We start from the raw sequence: 20,983 nt of genomic DNA on the forward strand, positions 1-20,983 counted from the left end.
GTCCCCCAGTATCTCCTCCAGGCTGGGCCCTGAGAGATGGGGCTAAAAGAGAAATCCTGTGTGTCATGCGCCTGCTGAAAATCGCCCAATGAGTCTGTGTGGTTTGGGGGATGAGGTGCAAAGTTCTGGGCAGTGGGGTTCAGGCCATCCCCAGTTTGGACCCGTGGGACCATTGCAGCACCTAGTGGCACCGTGATGCGTGCCCTGCAAGCTGCATTGCACCTTTGGTCCCTCTTCGCCCCTTGGCCAGACAGTGCCCTCTGTCCTCCTGCCAGAGCCCTCAAGCCCACCACGCTGGGACTTGAGCTGAGCTTCTCTGGACGTTGCTCAGCTAGGGCAGTTCCTGCAAATCCTTCCCTGGGTGAATGCTGTTTGGTTTGGAGGGAGGAGGAGAGGACGGGCCGAGCCTGTAGGGAACAGGGACGACAGATTTAGACTAGGAATATTTAATATCCATTCTCATTGGCCTTCATAATGTCTTCTGAATGGAAGCTTCTCTTTTTCTTTTTGAGAGCAAATAACCTGATCTTATGGCCATTTGTCTTGATCACCTGGGCTGCCCAAACTGAGTGGGCATTTTACAGAAGTCAGGAATGAGCTGGTGGCTCCAGGGAAGAGGCTGGCACCTGGTGGGCTGTTGGTGCCTCCCCAAGCCCCCCTTCCTCCAGCCGTGCATGTCCCCGCTTCTCTCAGGCACGGACACACGTTGTTCTGACACACGAGTCAGCAGGGGTGGAGCGTTACATTATTTGAGCAGATGTGTGTTGCTGTTGCTCTGGGAGCTCACGGGTGGGAGACGCCGAGGCTGGGGAGTGCTGGGTTCTGACTCTGTCCTTTCCACCCTTCCTTCCCCAGTGGCTGCCTCCAGGTGATGATGGCCGTGTGAGTGTCCGCCATGGCCCACCGGAAGCGTCAGAGCACGGCGAGCAGCATGTTGGACCACAGAGCTCGGCCGGTCCCTGTCCCCCACAGCCAGGAGCCTGAGAGTGAGGACACAGAGCTGCCCCTGGAGGGGTACGTTCCCACAGGCCTGGAGCTGGCCACCCTGCGGCCAGAGAGCCCCACGCCTGAGGAGCCGGAGTGCCACAACCACAGCCCCGATGGGGACTCAAGCTCCGACTATGTGAACAACACGTCAGAGGAGGAAGACTATGACGAGGGCCTCCCCGAGGAGGAGGAGGGTGTGACCTACTACATCCGCTACTGCCCCGAGGACGACAGCTACCTGGAGGGCATGGACTGCAATGGCGAGGAGTACCTGGCCCATGGCGTGCACCATGTGGACACTGACGAGTGCCAGGAGGCACTGGAGGAGTGGACGGACTCGGCAGGCCCGCACCCCCACAGCCATGGGGCTGAAGGCAGTCAGGACTACCCGGACAGCCACCTGCCCATCCCTGAGGACGAGCCCTCCGTCCTGGAGGCCCATGGCCAGGAAGAAGGCGGCCACTACTGCCCCAGCAAAGAGGGCTACCAGGACTACTACCCCTCGGAGGCCAACGGGAACGCAAGCAGCGCCTCCCCCTACCGCCTGAGGCGCGGGGACGGGGACTTGGAGGACCAGGAGGAGGACATTGACCAGATCGTGGCCGAGATCAAGATGAGCTTGAGCATGACCAGCATCGCCAGCGCCAGCGAGGCCAGTCCTGAGCACATGCCCACGCAGGGGCCCGAACCAGGTCCTGGGGACTCCATAGAGGCCTGTCCACCCAGCGAGGCCAGCTGCACCCCCAGCAGGCACGAGGGAAGGCCCAAGTCACTGAACCTCCCTCCTGAGGCCAAGCACCCTGGAGAGCCGCAGAGAGGCTTCAAGGCCAAGAGCAGGACCCCAGAGGAGAGGCCAAAGTGGCCCCAAGAGCAGGTAGGATTCAGGCTGACCTCAGGGAAGGGAATGGAGGGTCCAGAAAGCAAGGGACATTCTGGTGTCCATGTGGCCACCTCCCACCCCCCAGGTGGTGTTCTCAGGTCAACAGGGCAGTGGCAAGGACACAGGGTTGCTGGTATTCATGCTATGCTGCAGATAGTGGCAGGAGGCCCCGGTGACAAGGGGAGGAGCCGCAGTGCATTTCCCAAGGGCCTTCATATCCGGGTGACACATTTCTGACAGTCCAGGGGCCTTGGCCTGATGGGCAATTAGCTGTGAATAATTGTTTTGAAAATAATTATTTGAAGGTTTGATGAAGTCTTGGAGAAGAAATGCATGCTAATGAGGGCGATGGATATAAGCATAACTATATTTTCTTTTACTTATTGCAAAGTACATGTGTATTCTAATAAACACATTTGAAAAGCTGCCTTTCCAAAAAAACAAAAAAACAAAAAAAACAAAAGCCCACTGTGAGTAAAGAAGATGTGATTATTGGACTTGTGTAAAGGAACTTCTATTTAGCCAATTCTGTGGGCCGCTTTTGTATTTTTTAAAGCCTTAATTTTTTTTTTCTTGGAAGAGTTAAAGAGTTTGAAAAAATATACATATAGTGAGAGCTTGTTTGGGACATAAATCGTATTGACTTGCTGTTAGATTTCCAGCACTTGCATTTTGATTCCTTTTGTCCTTTCTAAAGATTCTTAAGCACCAGTTGACTTCACTTTGGAGGTGTTCCTGTCATTCACAGCAATTCTGCAGGCACTGGTGCTGTGGATGTAAAGAAACTGCTATTGTACTAGCGGATGTGGGGGGAACACACCCCAAAGGGCTGATGGCTCTGGGCCCTGGTCTGGGCTTTAGGCCAAAGCACTGCCGTCTCTCTTCAGTCTTGTGAAGGCTGGACTCATCCCCCAGCAATGGCAATGGCACCACAGGGATGGATGTGGGCTGCACAGAGCAGTGACATACTGCATCTTGTTGTATGAATGGCTTTCCTGGCAAAGTTCCTGTCAAGGGGAAATTATCTTTAGAGCCTGGTGGGGAGTGAGTAAGACCTGTTTTGCTGTTTTCATGCTTCATGTTAACCAGAGTAATTGGAGTGAAAACCCACAGAGCTCTGGGTAGGAGAGTTGGGGAGGAATGAATGCATGATGGTGGTGGTGGCTGTTTAAGAGGGCAGGTGGAGGGGGCAGGGCCAGGAGGAGGCAGTTCTTCAGAGAAAAGGCAAATGGAGAAGCAGGTAGCTTCTCTCCCTAAGGAGAGGGTGTCCTTGAAGCAGATGCTCTTATCCAGGACACTGGAGAAGCTCATTTAAGCTGGTAAATGACTGTATAGCTTTTTAAAATTTAATTCATTCATTCACTCATTTGTTCACAAATTAATTCCATCAAGGGGAGCAGTTGGCAGTTCCCAGCCCAGGGCCCTGATGAAGTGGGCCCTGTGTACTCCTTCTGGGGACTCTGTTGGGCCAGGATGCACATGGGCAGAGTCTTTGCATCCTGCAGACCTGAGCAGCCCATTTCACATGAGAAACTCTTTGAAATTTGACCAACAAGTGCCACTGGTGATAGAAATCATCTTGAAAGCAAGATTCTATATGAAGGATGTACACTGGGAAATTTGGTGATGCCTTGTTTGAAATCACATCCTGCTTTTCTAAAAGGATTTCCTTACTCCCCCGGGGACAGCCACACTGTGCCAGGAGCCGGCAAAGGCCTGGCCTCAGCAGGTGCACAGCACACCTGAATCTGGAGTTCATGCTCTGTTCCCAATGCCATCTGCAGTTAGTGTAGCGGTGCCCACAGTTGAAGCTGCAGTATATAAAAAATCCTGAGAAGGGAGAAATGGGCACCACTGGCCACCTAGATGTTTAGACTGTGGCTTCTTCAAGTGTGGTCCGTGGTCCAGCAGCACCGGCATCCAGAACTGCTAAATCCCAATCTGAGTGTCAACGTGCTCCCATTGGAGGAGCGATGCTGTAGGAGACCTCAGGTGGAGGGAGAATCACACAGCATCCCTCATCTCTCTCCCACTCATTTTAAAGCTTGAAAAATTATGTGGTGGAGGTGTCTAAGAATTCCGCCCAGCATTTATTTAGTCACTGCATGTAGTACGATACGATTAGAAATGGGAACATGAAAAATACGTTCCCCTTGGTCTCTGCCACCCTAACAGATAAGCTGCTTTTGTTTTTCTATGTCCCTTTCACACTACAGCACTGAGCATAAACAGTGTGCGTAGTGGCCTCTGTAGCCCAGATGTAATTTTGTCATCCAGCTTTAAAAACCTGATGTGTTATAAACATTTCTCCATGTTGACTTGTAATTTTCAGGATTATTTTTACTGACCTTGTTTCATCGGGCGATGTGCTGAATGGTGTATTTGTCTGTACATAGCCTGCTGTGGAGCCTGCAGGCTGTGGCTGCATGGCATTTTCTCTTACACATGAGGCTGACATGGACATCTCTGTACAAATCTTTTCCTTCTTTTGGTTTATTACCTGAGGATAAATTCCTGCGCTGAGCATCAACATCGTCCATTTCCCCACAGTGATCTCATCCGATTGTTTCTCCTCTCCTGTGAATGTTTGATTTGTGCTCTTTGTCTCTGGGGTTCTGACACTTTTCCGTCTCACAGGAGCACGGCACACACTAGAAGTGGCACTTTTGGCTGCAGGTATTTGCTTTAGTATGTTTTCTTTTAAATTTTGGTCATATTATTTTCATCACCTCTGCGGCGTTTTAAGATGTCGGGGACTCATCTGGCACACTTCTACCTCCTTTGGGTACGGAGAGATTTAATTGGATCGTTCCTTCTTCCCAAACTTGTGGGGGTGGTGAACTCACAGAGGGCATGGCTTTAGGCTGGCCGAAATGAAAAATGAGCCGCTCATGCAGTAGGAAGTGGCATGTGTGGCCTTTGGAACGCTCTTGTGCTGTAGGATGCTGTGCACTCTGAAAAGGCTCCAGTTTTCAGACAGTTCTCCCACCTGTGCCAGTCCAGTGAGACCAAGAGGTCTGCATTAGGGGGAGGGCATGTAGTCAGAGACACAAAAGAGATGGACTTTCTAAAATTGTAGGAAGACAAGATGGGAAACAGAAGAAATCTATATATGAATATTTTAATTTTTTTAAAAAAAGTATTATTTCAAAGTAATGCATGTTTATTGAGGAAAATTTAGAAGATATATGCAAAAAATGTTTTGCCATGGAGCATTGTAGACTTCCATTGTAGAGACGTTTCAAGTCAAAGAGACAAACTACGTATCTTGGGAAACATAGGCCAGGATTTCCCAGAGTGTGCTCTTAGAGGCGTTCTGTGAACGCAGTCCAGTTTGATCCTTATTATTCATGGCTTCTGTATTTGCGAACTTGCTCACTCCCTAAACTTTATGTGTAACCCTGAAATCAATACTTGTGTCACTGTTGCGGTCATTTGCAGACATGGACGAGATGGGAAAAATGTGAGTCCCCAACTCGCGTGTTCCTGGTCTAGGCTGAACAAGGCTCTGGCTTTCTGCTGTAGCTCATGCTGGAAACAAGGGTCCTTTCCACTGTCTACTTAGTGCCTTGTTTTTTGCATTTTTGTGCTTTTTGTTGATGATTTTTTTGTTGATGGTGATAAAAGGGCCCCCAAGTGTAGTGCTGAGTTCCTAAGTGTAAAGACCATGTACCTGTGGAGATGACACATGGTCAGCCAAGCTTCCTTCAGGCATGAGGGGCGGTGCTGGTGGCCGTAAGTTCAAGATTAATGAATCAACAATATGATACATCTAGTAAAAGGAAGAGGAAATTTGCTGGTTTGTGAGGACACTCTAGAAAGTGCTAAAATAAGTGTAGTGTGTGATGAAATTATGGAAAAGATGGAAAAGTGACTAAATTTGCAGATTCATGGGATGACAACTGATATAAAAAAGCATAGTGGACAGGCTGAAAACCCAAGAAATTTGTGGTCTTGTGGGCCAGAGTTGGGGAAATGTTAAATTCTTCTCAGATAGTGTTTTACTATAAAGAAATACTGCATATAATTAATTATTTGTAAGAAATATATACAGAGGGTCCCCAACTTATGATGGTTCTACTTAGGATTTTTTCAACTTTATGATGGTGCAAAAGCAATATACGTTCAGTCTGCTCCTCAGCTTACCGTGGGGTTGTGTCTGGAGAAACCTGTCATAAGTGGAAAATATTGTGAATTGAAACCACACTTTTGACTTATGATATTTTTAACTTATGATAGATTTTTCAGGACATAACCCCATCATAAATCAAGGAGCATCTGTATTAAATGAGGTATCTTTAAACAGAAACACAGTAAAAGAAGGTTCTGCATCAGTCAGTTGACAGATGTGACTGCAGGCTCACAGAAACTGAACGCGGTGTCTCCCGCAGGAGCAGTGGTTCCATACTCACTGATGCAGTGTCCAGGGCAGCGTCACAGAACATAACTCCTAGGAATGAGAACTGACTGTCTAGTTGACAGTGAGTTTGGGGAACTTTGCAGCAAAGCTTTCCCTTTCTAGGAGGCTCACTTGTTGCTTGTGCACAAGTGGCATTAATTCCCAGGAGCACTGTGGCAGTGACACCCACCCTGCTTGGCCAGCATTTCCCAAACATTCTGGATCATCAAGCCCTTTCCTCTCCGTGCAGGGCCTATTGGGAACATACAGATCTAAATTTCATATCATAGGAGGCAGAGGGCAGGACACATGGCCTCCCAGGATCTCTCCCCACACAGCTCAATTCCAGGATGACTCAACGTCAACTCCGAATGGTGACAATGGGAAGGTTGTCACCTTTGTCACCACTGGGACCCTTGGATCCAGGGGATTTAACGCTTCTTGTTTTGCCTTTTGTGGAAAGTCCCTGGGTGATGGTAGAGGTGGGAGTGATATTGGTGGTGACAGCCAGCACTGTGTGAAGGCCTTTGGGAGTGTAATCTCAGTAAATCCCAGAACAACCCAGAAGATAAGAACTAGGGTTTGTCCCTGTTACAGATGAGGCTTCCGTGGATAAGAACCTCACCTGTGGTTGCACAGCTTAAAAGGGCTAAACAGACTGTGTCACACTGAGACGCACACCCAGAAGCACAGCCCTGTGCAGCCTTCGCAGGGCCTCCGGAGGGGTAATGTCCAGCTCTGCAGTGCGCGTGTGAGGCTGCTGCTGGAGAAGGGTCAGCATGGTGAACTGCACAGTATTCCTCCGGGCTGCGCTGGTCTCTTCTACTCTGCTGTTATTCTCTTGTTATTGAAAAGCTTGTTGCTCTCTGTTGTTCACAGTAAGCGTGTCATGGGGCCTGTGAGGTGACCAGTAGCCGCAGAGGCCTCTGGTGGGTAAAACTGTCCCAGCCTCAGATGCTGACACATCTGACTTCACGAGGGCTCAGGTGACAGATCAAACAAATCAAGTAGAGATTATTCTCTTGACATTTTTCTTAATTTGATTGAGTTTTGTTGACGTGAAGTATTGATTTTTTTTTTTTTTAATGTAGTGATTAAAGAATATATGAGTTGGGTCTAGCCAGAGTGTCCTTATAACTGGTGTTTCCACACCTACCTGTGGTGGTCCTCTGCCGTCTGGTGGCAAGGCCCCCAGCTGGGCACCTGGTGCCAGCTCTGGTCTCATGGTGCCAGGGGTGAGCTTTGTGGACGTTGGTCCTTGGTCCACCTGCCTTGAAGAGAGCAGCTCACTGATCAGTGTTTCCCAAGGGGCTGCTCACCACACTCCTGGGGCCACTGTAAGACCATATTTGGCCAGTACCAAAGATCCAGGTTCTGTGGATCTGTGGGGTGGCCGGGATGGCAGGTTCTTTGGATGCCTCTGGGTGGTCTGCTGAGTATCTGGGTTTGGCAAGAGCTAGACTGATTGTTTTGGAGTCTCTCCCCGATCCCCACTCTTTACCTGCTACCTTGTGACATCTCTCATAGATAAGGGAGTCTGATAAAGTCTGCTCCGTGCCTGAAATTCTCCCTTTAGAAACTTAATCCTTTGGACCTTGGAGATTTATAAGGCTGCAGGCATTTCCTTTCCGGGACCTCAAAGACTGTCAAGTGCAAGGCATTTGATTTACACAATCACCATGCAGAACAGCTGCACACCTGGGGATGACAGACAAATAACCTGTTTTGATTATTTGGGGTTTTCATGATTTCTGTTTATGACCGGCCTAGACAGTGCTTTCTGGAAAGGGCCCTCTGACAATAGAAAAAAAGTCAGATCAATACATTGTAGCCAACTTAATACAGCAGTTAATGGCAGGTGTGATGAAGGCCCCGAGGCCACATCAAGCGCAAAATTTTCCGTCACCGTTCACTGTGGAGATGCTTTGGCTGTGATTTGACATTTAATAGAGGGTTGCTTTGCAAAGGACCTTTTGAAATTGCGGTAGGAATGCTGGTGCCAAATAAGGAGAGAAGGTGCTAAGTGCATAGGTAACCTTGGCCTGTCCGCACGCGGGAGGCAGTGGCACCATGGCGTTCTGGGCTGGGGCCTCACACACGGGCCCCGTGGGGGGGCATAAGAGCAGGTGTTAGGATGGAGAGGGGAGCATCAGGGGTCGGCGCCCATGTGCCTTCCCTGCATGGGCACACAGTGGGGCAGCGGGTGTGCAGACAAGGGTGGTCGTACACAGAGGGGCTTTGGTGCTCACACTGTTCCCAGGAGGAAGCAGTCCATTAGAACCTGGCCCACAGGTAGGATGGAGCTGGAGAAAGAACCTGTTCTGTGGGTGGTGCTGAAGACAGGGGTTTGTGGGGAGCATAGGGACATGTCCTGATCAGGAGAAGGTCCTCACCTGCCCCCTGGGCCTTGGTGGAGTACAGCTGGCCTCTTCCTTCCCACACCCCTGGATTCTGCAGACCCCCTACTCCTCTGCCCAGCCGGGCATCAGACCCAGCACTCCTGCATCTGCACAGGGAGGCTGCATGGAAGGGGGACACAGGGCTCCTATGTCCATGTTGCCTGTACTGAGCCCCTCTCCAGTCCCCTCCCTGCCCAGCTCTGATGGGGTGACCAGTGCATCTCCCATTCCTAATTCTCAGGACTGCCTTGAAAAATGAAGTCCCTCAGGTATGCTTTGATGTCATCACCCCTTGCCTGCTCCGCCTGAGCTCCCATACTTGATTTCTCTGGGCCCATTTGCTATATCAGCACATCTGCCTTATTTGATTTTTATGAAGCCCCTTGATGACATATCACTAGAGGTGGCTGTTGTCACAGAGCAGTTTTTTAGCAGGAGTCCAGGAATGCTTACAGTGCTTTTAAATTATAGTTAAAGCAAGGGTTTCTAAAACTCTTGTCTGGGCAGATCACATAAAGCCCTTCCACCAACAATAGTTCTAGAAAGATTGCTGGGAAGGAAAGTGCCTGGTGGCGGCTGGAGCGGCTCTGGTGGGTTGGGAGGGCAGACAGTCACCTGCGGGAATGGGAGGTGTAGCTGGGCAGCGTCTGAGGGAGCTAGAAGGTGCCAGCAGGTGGAGGATGCTCAGCACATGTGTGTGATACGGGCTGGAGTAGCACCACTGTGCCAGTGGGCAGATTGTAGGGAATGGAGGGGGGTGCAGGCCCCAAGGTGGGGAGCTGGCCCATGTGCATCTGCTGCTCCCTGCTCCTGGGGCCTGTGCCTCCTGTCCTTGGCCCCTGAGGCACCTTGCATGGTGACTCACATGTGCCAGAGTCTGGGGAGACAGCCCACTGACAAGCGTGGGTAGTCATGTGACATTCCCTAGGAAGTGCAGGGCTCCGTGCAAGAATTTTTAGAAACGTCTTCTGTTCAGGAAAAAAGACACATTGATAAACATGAGAATGTGGAACTATGTATTGTCACATATGCTGTGCTTGCCCGAAATGTGACAGCGTGGTGATAGCAGTCATGGGGTTTTCACCCCAACGCACTCAGATTGTGGGCAATGCTAATCAGTCACTGAAAAAGACAAGGGACTGTGGTGATAAGGGGCTAACCGAGAGCAACTCTCCACTCGTTGTCAGATAATATTGTGCACAGCCAGGAAAACCAAGCATGACTCCCACACACTGAGGGAGGAGGCATGTGATGGCATGGTGCCCCCAGGGCTGACGGTGGCCTCCAAAACCTGCCAAGCCCTTGTTTGTCAGCTGATTCCACAGTCAGCCTTCGCAGAAGAGAAGCTGGTCTCTCTCCACCTGTGACCAAGCCAAGGCCCAAACGACTGGAGGTGAAGGATGTTCAGAACGGTGCTTACAGAGGCTGGTTGTGCAGCTCATCCAGTTTCAATAGCTAGCACATGGCCCAGGCCTGTATCTGGTCCTGGTCCATGTAAGAGACATTGAGAGCTGCGGCTATGCGCTGTCATTCGTGGTGGCTCGTGCTGGGTCTGCCCTACACATGGTTAACCTGGCCTGTCCAGGATGCAGCCGGGCTGTACTGGTCAGTGAGCCTGCACTGGACTTAGGACGGGAGGTGCTGCCCATGAGAGCAACACCCAGCATCTCTCACAAGCAGGCTACGCCCGGGACCACTCCACTCCCAAGCCAGGTCTCTCAGGTGCTTCTGGGTTCCTTTGGCCATTTCTTCCTCCTGTTTCTTTTCTAGTCATTGAAGAAGATGCTCTTCCTTGCTCTGATCTATTCCCTGCTGCGTTCATTTATTCATTCATGCGTTCATTTGTGTGGGCCCCAAGTGTATAAAAGATAGCATGCCAGCGATTTCTAGAATTGTCAGTGTTAAGGTTCAAGAGAGGAGGGACAATCCAGCCACTCACCAGTCCTTGAAACCCTCTCCAGAAACAAGGGCGGTGGTGGGTCAGGGCTCTTTTTGCTGTGTTGCTGGATTGCATTTGCAAGTTATGGGACAGGTCATGAAGAGAAATCGCTGCTCAAGGTTCTCCTGCTTAATATCTCATTAATGCTTAACCCCCCCCCCCCCGCTCCCTGCCCCAAACTCCAAGAGGAATGAAACTGAATGAATTAACCCAAGGGATTCCGCCACCTAAAATATGGGCAATTTGGCCCATATTCAAAGATACAGCATGGTAATTTTTTCAGGTATTTGTGGGGGAATTGTTTTCTGTGCCACAGTCATAGTGATAAAGTACAAAAGAAAAGGCTTTTACATACAATGGAATATATTCAGCCTTAAAAAGGGAAGAAATTCTGACATATACTACAGCATGGATGAACCTTGAAGACATTTGTTAAGTGAAATAAGCCAGTCACAGAAGGACGAATACTGCATGACTCCACTTAGATGAGGTTCCTAGAGTAGCCAGATTCATAGAGACAGAAAGTAGAATGTGGTTGCCAGGGCTGGGAAGAAGGAAATGTGGAGTTAGTGTTTGATGGATACAGAGATTCAGTTTGGGAAGATGAAAAAGTTCTGAAGATGGAAGGTGGTGTTGGCTGCACAATAAAGTGAATGTACTTAACGCCACTGAGCTGAACACTTCAAAATGCTTAAGATGGTAAATTTCATGTTATATGTTTTCTGTAAAAGAAATAAAGAAAAGAAAAGGCTTTTGGCCCATTAACTGGTGTGAGCCATTTTGGGACACCTAAAACCAAGTTGAGGCGGTCTGAACCCATGTAGCTGTATCACACAAGCAAACAGAAACATCTGGTCCAGTCCAATCTAGTGTGGTGTAGACACAGTGTGGATGAGCTGACCGCACCCATTCGGGCCTGTGGGCACTGTTGTGTGTGGTCACAAGGTGGAGGGTCCACACATCTCTGGGAGGTTTCAGGGGATGCTAAAAGCTGAAAGGAGCAGGGATAGGACAGCCACATCCTGAGCGGGAAGGGAGCCTCCTGTTCTCTTCTCTAGGTGTTGTCCAGTATTGGGCGTGATCCCACCTTGGCAGGAGTGCAAGGGACAGGAGAATATTAAAATTCTTGGGACTGTTTACATAGATCATACAGACTACTGGCTTATAGTAAAGTGATCGGGGTCATCCCTTGTTAGTGCCGTTAAAATAAACATATATTGTTAAATATACCGTTAAGATAATGGCTAATTCTTCTATTCTCTCTTCCTTTCCACAAGTTTAAGAAAACCAAATATTCTACTTTGTGTGTTCATAAAAGTTGAATAGGTAGATTTAGTAAAAGCTAAATGAATGGTTGGTGTCTTCTTTATATATTATCTGATGAAACTTATTTTCCAAATTATGAATCACAGGACTTTGTTTGCAGCCTTAGGCAGTTTCATCGAGTCTAAACTAAAGTTTATTGTTTAGGACTAATCATATTGACTGAAACTGAGGACTCCTCATATTAGGAGAACAGCAATCTGGTAATAGCAATTCCATAATGGGCACAGTGGTCTACATAGACGAGTGGAAGTGAAATTTAGAAAATACCCCTGAAAATTGACGTCTAATACTGACTTAGTGTTGGTCACTTAACTTCCTTCTGACTTGGGCACCTTTGTTTCATTGCTTCTCAGATGTCAAGCTAATTTTCCCAGAATGTGTGTGTAGGTCTCAAACCTAAGTGCAGGGGCACTTATGGGAATACAGGAGGCATCACTGGTCAGGCCCTTGGGAGAATTGCAGACTTGAGCCTCTGTTAAAGCCAAGTGATTGCTTTTAGCCCCCGTGGGTTGCTGTCTTTAAACTCTGCGTGCACAGGGCTCCTTGCCTTTTAATTAGCAAGTTGGAAAAATTGCAGGCATTTGCAGCAAACTTGCAGAATCAGTGGCAGAAGCAGCTGTGCTGACCCCAAGCAACGGTTTGAGAAAGGGTTGTGGAGGTTTTCTCATTTGAGAATTGAACGGAACCAAATGGAATACTCCCTAGTTCTGTAGCACTTGTTGCTTTAAGTGGTGGAATTCCTGGCTCCCCCACAAATGGATCTTAGTGTGGCATCCCAGTAGACCCTTAGAAGGCTCTGGTTACTCTTTTTTCCCCCATTATTTTTAAATTGTAGTAATACACACGTAACATAAAATTAACTACTTTAACCATTTTAGAGTGTACAATTCAGTGGCATTTAGTACAATGTGCAACCACCGCCAATATCTAGTTCCAGAACATTTTCGTCAGCCCACAAGGAGACCTCGTACTTACTAAGCAGTCCCACCCATTTTCCCCTCCCCACAGCCCCTGGCAATGACAAATCTGTTTTCTGTCTCTCTCAATTTGCCTATTCTGGATATTTCATATAAATGGAATCCTACAATATGTAACCTTTTGTGTCTGGCTTCTTTCACTTAACATACTGTTTTAAGGGCCTATCCCATTGCAGCATGGGTAAGTATTTCATTCCTTTTTGTGGCTGAATGATATTCCATTGAGTGACTAGACCACATTCTGTTTATGCACTCGTCCACTAATGGACATTTGGGTTGTTTCCACCTTTTGACAAACATGAGTAGTGCTGGTATGCACACACATGTACAAGTTCTCGTGTAGACACCTGTTTTCAGCTCGTTTAGGTTGATGGCTAGGAGTGGAATTGCTGGGTCATAGGATCGGCAGATGTCTTCCACAGTGACAGAACATTTTACATGCCCACCATCAATGTACGAAGGTTCTGGTTACTCTCAAATGAAAAAAATTTCATGGCCCGACACCTTGAGCTCTTAGTCTCTGGGCTTACCTCCTCAGCTCCTCAGGCCTGATCTCACAGGGCCTGCTTTTGTTTGCATGTGTATTTGTTTATTCTCATCCCACAGAGGGTCTCAGATTGGCAAGACAGCTGAGTTCTGTCTCCTTGTTGGACTGTGAACTGTCCCAGGCAGGGTCTTTATTGCATGTGTCTTCCTGTCCTCAGTAAGAGGTGCACAGTGCAGGACTTACAACAGGCACTTGCTCAGGACTGGTTGTGTAGACCCACCTTCAGACGGTGCTTGATGAAGGGTTGAAACGCAGAGGCAAGTTTAGAAAAGTAGGATCCTGTCCTGAAATACCGGGCCGGGCACACACCCACTCACTGCCTGCCCTTTACGGGGCTCTGTGAAAAGACAGTAAATGACCAGGCAGAACATGTGTCCAGGCAGCCCCAGTGGTCAGTGGGGGGGGAGACAGTTCAGGTGACCAGGCACAGAGAGCAGAGCCAGGTCCGAGTGGACCACGTGGGGCTTCAGTGGAGGCAGCAGCCTGTCAGCCCCCATAGGGCAGCCAGATTTAGTGAACAACAATACAGGACACCCAGTTAAATTTGAATTTTGGGTGGGTGTAGAGTTTTGATTGTACAAGACGAAAGCAGTTATAGGGATGGATGGCAGTGATAGTTGCACAGCATTATGAACGTCCTTAGTAACATTTTAACTACACTTAAGCATGGTTGAGATGGTAAATTTTATGTTATACATATTTCACCACAATAAAAAAATTGTATTTTAGAAAGATGATGAATCATTTTTTAGCATAATTATATTCCATAAAATCTCCAGATGTGGGGTCGTGGGAGAGGCTCTCCTTCCCCGCCCCCCTCACAAGCCTGCCTAGAGATTTTAAAGGGCGGGCTGCTGACTGGCTGGTTTCCTCAGTGTGTCTTGTCATGGTACTTTTAAGCCACAGATCTGCTTTGAAAAGATATGATCACTCCCATGGGAACAGCTATTATAAAAATGAATGCTTTATCCAAGCTCCCACTTTCATCAATGTAAATATCACAGGAGTGGCCTGAATTGTAAAAGGAACAGAAGGAAAAGAACAATAGAGTAATTTTCTCTGAGCCACGTATATGTCAGGGGACGATTCAAGTGCTTCTGGAAGATGTCCTGGCTGCTGAGTTGGACCTTGCATCTGAGCCTGGTGCTGTCCCCACTGGAGTGCTGGTGCGGCCGCCCCTCCTGGCCCCTCCTGAGTTGGATGCAGGAAGAGGTCTTTGCTGAACTCTCAGATGAGAGGGATGACCGGCTCTTTTGAAAACAGAGTGTGTGAAGCGGTTCCCAAAGAAGGCTGGCACCTAACCAAGTCATTCTTCAGCCCTAGGAATTCACAGGGCCACGTATGGGAGGAGGTGGACATTCTAGTGACAAAACGGTGGCTGGCCCGGATTTGAGCTGGTGCTCTCTGTCCCTCACGTGAGCTCCTGACATGCCCATCACTCAGGAGCATGCTCGGAACCCTTCTGCTTTCATTACAGATGGCGTGAGCCGAGTGGGCGTACGCGAGTTCGCTGTCATTTCATCCAAAGCCATGTGGGTTATGTTGCTGCATTTTCATTCAATCAAGCAGACAAAATCAGAATTGACACTTTAAAAACTCTGAGCTTTTGCTTCACCAACCAAAGCCAAGATATTTAGTAGGGTGATTTATTCACATTAGTATACTTTTATTACAGGCCTTTATCTCTGCCCTGAACAGCTGTCCCTGGGTCCCGGCACATTATGACCAGTCCATGCCACACTACCCATTAATTTTCTGTCCTCAGAGCTCCACGGTGGGGGAGGGGGCACCACTTGTGCAGATTTAATTTCACAGGCTTTACCCACTGCCTTCTGAATGGATGGCTGATGCCCCACTGAGGTCACCTGCTGGGGGATGGGACCCTGCTTCCCGTCTTGGCTGTGGAGGGTTTAGGTAACAGCTTATCTTATTTTGAGGTATGGCTGGCTGCTGTCCCTTGGGAAGAGCACAAATGGATTTAAATAGCATCTCCTCTAAGATGCCAAGAGCCCCAAATCCATGTTGGCCTTGCACTGTGTGAATTTCAGATGCTGTGTCCCATGCTGCCAAGCTTCCTGCGCCCCCTGCCACCACCAAAATGAAAATCAGAGCACCAGATGGGCTCTCCCAAGGAGAAGCCTCACAGGCCCACCCTCCTGCCTCTTTTGAAAACAGTCTGACTGTTTATTGTGAGATGTGGTTGTCATGGTGAGGGGTGGGCACCTGCTTGGGAAGGAGTTAGCGGAAATGCTGATTTGGAGGAAAGGGTCGGGCCCAGAAAAGACTTCGTGTTGCCCATGGATACCCCATACTGTGCCCCCCAACCGGCCTGTGGGGGGTATGGGCCGGCCTGTGTCCTCCTGGCCAAGCACTGGCCTGAAGTTGCACAAAGCCACAATGGCCAGCTGAGTCCTAACCCTTGGGAGACCTGTCTGTCGTTGCCTTTGACCCCTGATGTGTCTAGCACCCCTACGAGAGTCTGTTGCCCTACATCTGTGGCCCACCCTCTGCCTAAAACACTGGATCCCACTTCCAGCCATAACATTTGTAGAAGGGGGGTAGTTAACCTGGTTTCACTTGGTGGTTGGTTGGTCAGTTTCTTTGGGGGTTTTCTTGGAGATAACTAGTGCCGACCAGGTCCTAGTAAGGCAGAGCAGCCTTCAGGAAATGAAGTCGATGCAGGAAGGTCACTGTGTTGGGGAACCTTCAAACAAGAGAGTGAAGTCCTGATGTGCTTGAGTGCACCTTGAAAGACTGAAGTGTACTCACAGAGTCGTCCAGGGGCCGTCCCAAATTAGGAGGATGTGAATGGCTTTAGATGTGAGAGTCCCTGTTGCAGCTGTTGGGAGCTTTCACCTGGTGTACCTTGGCCGTAGCAGGAACTGCAGAGCCAGTGTGGGCAGGGGGAAGAAACCTGACCCCAATGGGGTCCTTGGAGGGTGGTCCTCGGGCCAATCTCAGCCTTGCAGAAAGGGGCACTGTCCACCCGGCTTCGCCAGCATGGGGTCTGCTGCGGTGGAGCCCTGGGTGGATCACAGCCTGCTTGTGGGGGAAGGATGAGTTCTGCTGCTGGACGGAGGGCTTTGGAAGGCAGAGGAGTGAGGCAGCAGTCCCAGACAAGCCTGAGCCGGGCCTTGGGACAGCCCAGGACAGCAAAGCAAGGTCAGGGCCTGCCTGCGTGGCCTGGACAGCCTGAGCATTCCCAGGGCTCAGGCATAGGGTCAGTCCTCTGGGCTTCTGGTAGAGGGGCTGGGGGAGGCAGGGACAACCGGACCTTGACCTGTCTGGGCCCCAGCGGCGCTGTGCACCTCCTCAGCTCCAGGAAGGCCAGCCCTGTGCAGCTTTCTTGGAAGTGTCAGAGACCCCTTTCCTCACCCTCTGCCCCGTCATTCAAGTCCAGCCCCACTTCCACTCTGGGCCGTCCCCTCCCATCCGCCACCTCTGAAATCCAGAGCTGTCTGTGGCCACAGAGGGGATGCTTAGCCAGGAACTGTTCTGACTGCTGGGGCATGTCTATGTCCATTGGTGCTGGGAGGATGGTCCCAGGTCCTTTAGTTTTTCTCTAAACCCTCCAGAGAGATGGAGTTCCATCAAGGAACATGACAGTCACAGTCTAGGTCAGGGAAAAGGACTGGAGGCTGCGCCTGGCTGTGTCACCTGCATGTCCCCGAGACCTGGAGCCTCAGTTTCTCATCTATAAAGCAGGAGTGGAAATAGTCATCTTGGATGTGAAAAGGTTTTTGTTTTTTTTAAAAATTTTTATTGAATCAAAATTGTACATATTTTTGGGGTTCAACATTGAGATATGCTGACCAAATCAATATTACTGGCGTATATATTGTTACAAATCGTAATTATTCTTTATGCCCCTTGTTCAATCTCCCCCAATCCCCCTCTCCCTCCCCCCTCTCCTCTCTGATAACCCTGGATTTCTTCTCTCCTTCTGAAAGAGTAATGGTTACTCTGTTGATTTGTTGCGTGGATGATCTGTCCAATGCTGAGAGGTGTGATCAGGTCCCCCAATATTATCATAGAGCAGATGCTTCTTCTGTCACCCTGAAATGGGCTTTGTGAGACATCCTCTTCTTTTCTTTATCTCTGCTGGTGACTCTCCTTGTGTGAATGCACTCCAGTGGCCGGCGGACCATCTGCGTGGTGGTTGTGGCGTCTAGCCACTTTCACAGCAGTCATGGTTATTGTGGTGGCTGTGGTGGGCCACCCACATGGAGGTGATGTTTTTTGGCATGCTCCTTTGGTGCTGGCAGTGTGCCTGGTTGTGGGGAATGTCTGGTCCCCTGCTCTAAGCCTCGGGTGCCCAGGCGAGCCATGAGGCCCTGGCACTGTGTGCCTGGTTGTGGGAGGGAGGTCCAGTCCCCAGCTCCATACCTTGAGTCACCAGGCAGGCCCCGAGGTGCTAGTGTGGTGTGTCTTGTTGTGGGAGGGAGGTCTGGTGCCCAGCTCCATACCTCAGGTCCCCAGGTGGGCCCCAAGGCACTGGTGCAGTGTGCCTGGTTGTGGGAGAGAGGTCTGGTCCTCTTTTCTATTCCTTGAGTCCCCGGGTGGACCCCGAGGCACTGGCATGGTGTGCCTGGTTGTGGGAAGGGAGTCTGGTCCCTTTCTCCACACCTCAGGTCCCTGGGAGGGCCCTGAGGTGCTGGCATGGTGTCTGATTGTGGGAGGTGGGGGTCTGGTCCTCTTCTCCATGTCTTGAGTCCCTGGGTGGGCCCCGAGGTGCTGGCACAGTGTACCTGGTTGTGGGAAGTGGGTCTGGTCCTCTTCTCCATGCCCTGTGTCCCCAGGCTGGCCCTGAGGTGCTGGCACAGTGCCTGGTTGTGGGAGGTGAGTCTGGTCCCTAGCTACATGCCCCAGGCCCCTGGCAGGCCCTGAGGCGCTGGTGGTGTGAGTGGTTGTGTGCGGGGTTCCTGTCTCCCAGCAGGCCCTGAAGGCAGTGGTGGTGTGCCTGGGCCGGAACTAATTTGTTGTCCTTTGCGTACTTCTAACATGGGAGAACTTCCTGTGGGAACCAGTACTTGAGCGGTGTGGTTGAGCTAAATGGCTGCTTTGGTGCTGTTTCTCTAGGGAAGGCTTTTTGTGCAGCTCAGGGTTTAATGGTTGACCTTATAGGTACTTCTGGCTCTCCAGATACTTGATGCACCTGGGTTGTATAGAAACTCTGATCTGGGCCTGAGTTTTTTCATCAAACTGCACCCCATACAATTCTGCATTCCCGACCAGTTCTCCTCTGAGTGGTCCTGTGCTGATTGGGGGGTGGATCGACTTTCCTTGCTGTGTCCCAGTGTTCTCCCGATGGGCCTGTCATCCCCCCCTGCCCACGCTCCAAACACTTCCCATGGGACAGACCCTGCGCTGGTCCCTTGTGATGACTCACCGGCCTCTGAGTGGCTCCCTTTTTTCAATTGTTCTGTCTCCTCACTCCTGCATGAGTCCACGGGAACCCTGTTAGTGGTCTTGCTGTCCTGCGGGCCACCAAGGTCCTCTTCTCCCCTGCCGCCTCCAAGTAACTCCATCTGAAGGACACAGCTTTGGCTTCTGCCAGCTCCTGCTCCACGCGCTCAGCAGCTCCAGCATTAAAGTGGCCATGGCCCAAAATGCTCAGAGCAGTTTTTTCTTTCTCTCATCGTGGCTTCTCCCCCTTCATGAACTCCGTAGGTCTCTCCTTCTCTTCCCCTGAGTTCCAGCAGCCCCAGCTTGGCTGATGTCACATTTTTATAGTTGTAAATTGGTTGATTTGTGGGAGAGAGTGACGCTGGGAACCGTCTATTCTGCCGTCTTGACCAGAACTCTGTGAAAGGCTTTCATAAGCCCTAAAATGCTACGTTAATGTAACATATTATCATCAATGTCATTGTTATCACCATCATTTTCATTTATTTTTATTTTTATTTTTATTATTACTTGATAATTTATTTCCAGAAAGTTCTAGAACTTGACTTCACCAGCTGGCTTACCAGAATCCCCTTTGGGGTTTGGACAGTGGTTTTGGTATTTTGGATCTAGAGTCTACCTTCTAAGGAACTAAGGAACTAAGAAAATATACCCAAACCTCAAATGTATTAAGTGAAGTGAAGGCAAGTACAGCTTGATGTCTTCTTTAAGAGAAAAGTCATGGCACGTACATGGGGCATTTATTTTTTGTAGCAGTATAATCTGCATTTCTTCTCATCCAATAATTTACGTTTTGTAAACATATGATTTATCCCTTGGGCACTGTTGGTGGGCATGTAAGATGGCACGGTCACTGTGGAAGATGGTATGGGCATTCCTCAAAAAATTAAAAATAGAATTACCGTGTGATTCAGCAATTCCACTTCCGGGTATATATCCAAAAAAAGTAAAGGAGGGATCTCAGGTGCTTGCACACCTATGTTCACAGCAGTGTCATTCAAAACAGCCAAGGGGTGGAAACAACCCAGGTGTCCAGGGGATGAATAGATAAACAAAATGTGATATACAAGTACTGTGGAATATAATTCAGCTTTGAAAAGGAAGGAAACTTTGACACATGCTACCCCATGGATGGACCTTGAGGACCTTATGCTAAATGAATTAAGCCAGTCATCAGAGGACAAATACTGTCTGATTCCACTTATATGAGGTTCCTAGAGTTGTCACACTCACAGAGACAGAGATAAGAATGGCAGTTGGCGGTGGCTGGGGAGGGGGACAGAGTTTCAGTTGAGGAAGATGAAGAGAGTTCTGGAGACAGAGATGGTGACGGCTGCACAACAGTGTCAGTGTACTTAATGCCACTCCACTGCACACTTAAAACAGTTCAAGTGATGAATTTTATGTTAGGTGCATTTTACTACAATTACAGATGATCGCAATAGATAATAAAATTTTTAAATAATCAAGAAAAACTTTTTTAGGAGTGTAAAACTATATGTATTAACTGTATAACAGTTTAAGTATAGTTAAATATATATTTATGCACACACACAGACACACATTTCTGCACACATGCCTACGTACACACGCATTTTACAAAACTGTATCCCATTGCATGTCCAGTTTTTGTATCTTGGTTATTTCTCTAACATATAAAAACAGTCTTTAATTCCCGGTTTCCAGGTCTGCAATGGTTTGGAGCAGCCGAGGAAGCAGCAGCGCTCTGATCTCAATGGACCCATTGACAATAACAACATCCCGGAGGTAATTTTTTCCAAGGACCCTTGGTGTGGAGCTGTCCCCCAGTGCCTGGGGACGGGGAGCTCAGGTCAAGCCACATTGCATGTTGGGGAGCAATAGGGGGCACCCTGGCTGGTGGACAAGGAAGAAAGAGCCTTTCTTGCTGATTTAAGGCCACACTGTGGAGTTTTATGTGTCACTGATGGTGTATGTGTGTGGGGGGGATCATTGGTGCTCCCTGATTTGATAGAAACTCATTCTCCCCCATTGTGTGATAACCATGTTCTAAACCAGGGTTTCTCAACCATCCCACCATTGAAATTTAGGGCCAGATGATTCTTTGTTTGGGGACTGTGGGATATTGAGCAGCATCCCTGGCC

General features: G+C 49.2%; 1 protein-coding gene across 2 annotated transcripts in view; it reads left to right on the plus strand.

Moving 5' to 3' along the window:
• The first annotated feature begins 895 nt into the window (after positions 1 to 895).
• The window catches only part of APBA2 (amyloid beta precursor protein binding family A member 2), a 63,549-nt gene continuing 43,461 nt past the window's right edge, over positions 896 to 20,983 (plus strand). For both annotated transcript variants that reach the window (XM_063091054.1, XM_063091055.1), the window contains exons 1-2: positions 896 to 1,861; positions 20,547 to 20,627. In XM_063091054.1, coding sequence (XP_062947124.1) covers positions 896 to 1,861; positions 20,547 to 20,627 — 1,047 coding nt within the window. The remainder of the gene's footprint in view (positions 1,862 to 20,546; positions 20,628 to 20,983) is intronic.

This window comes from Cynocephalus volans, chromosome 3, assembly GCF_027409185.1.
Source record: "Cynocephalus volans isolate mCynVol1 chromosome 3, mCynVol1.pri, whole genome shotgun sequence".
NCBI lineage: Eukaryota > Metazoa > Chordata > Mammalia > Dermoptera > Cynocephalidae > Cynocephalus > Cynocephalus volans.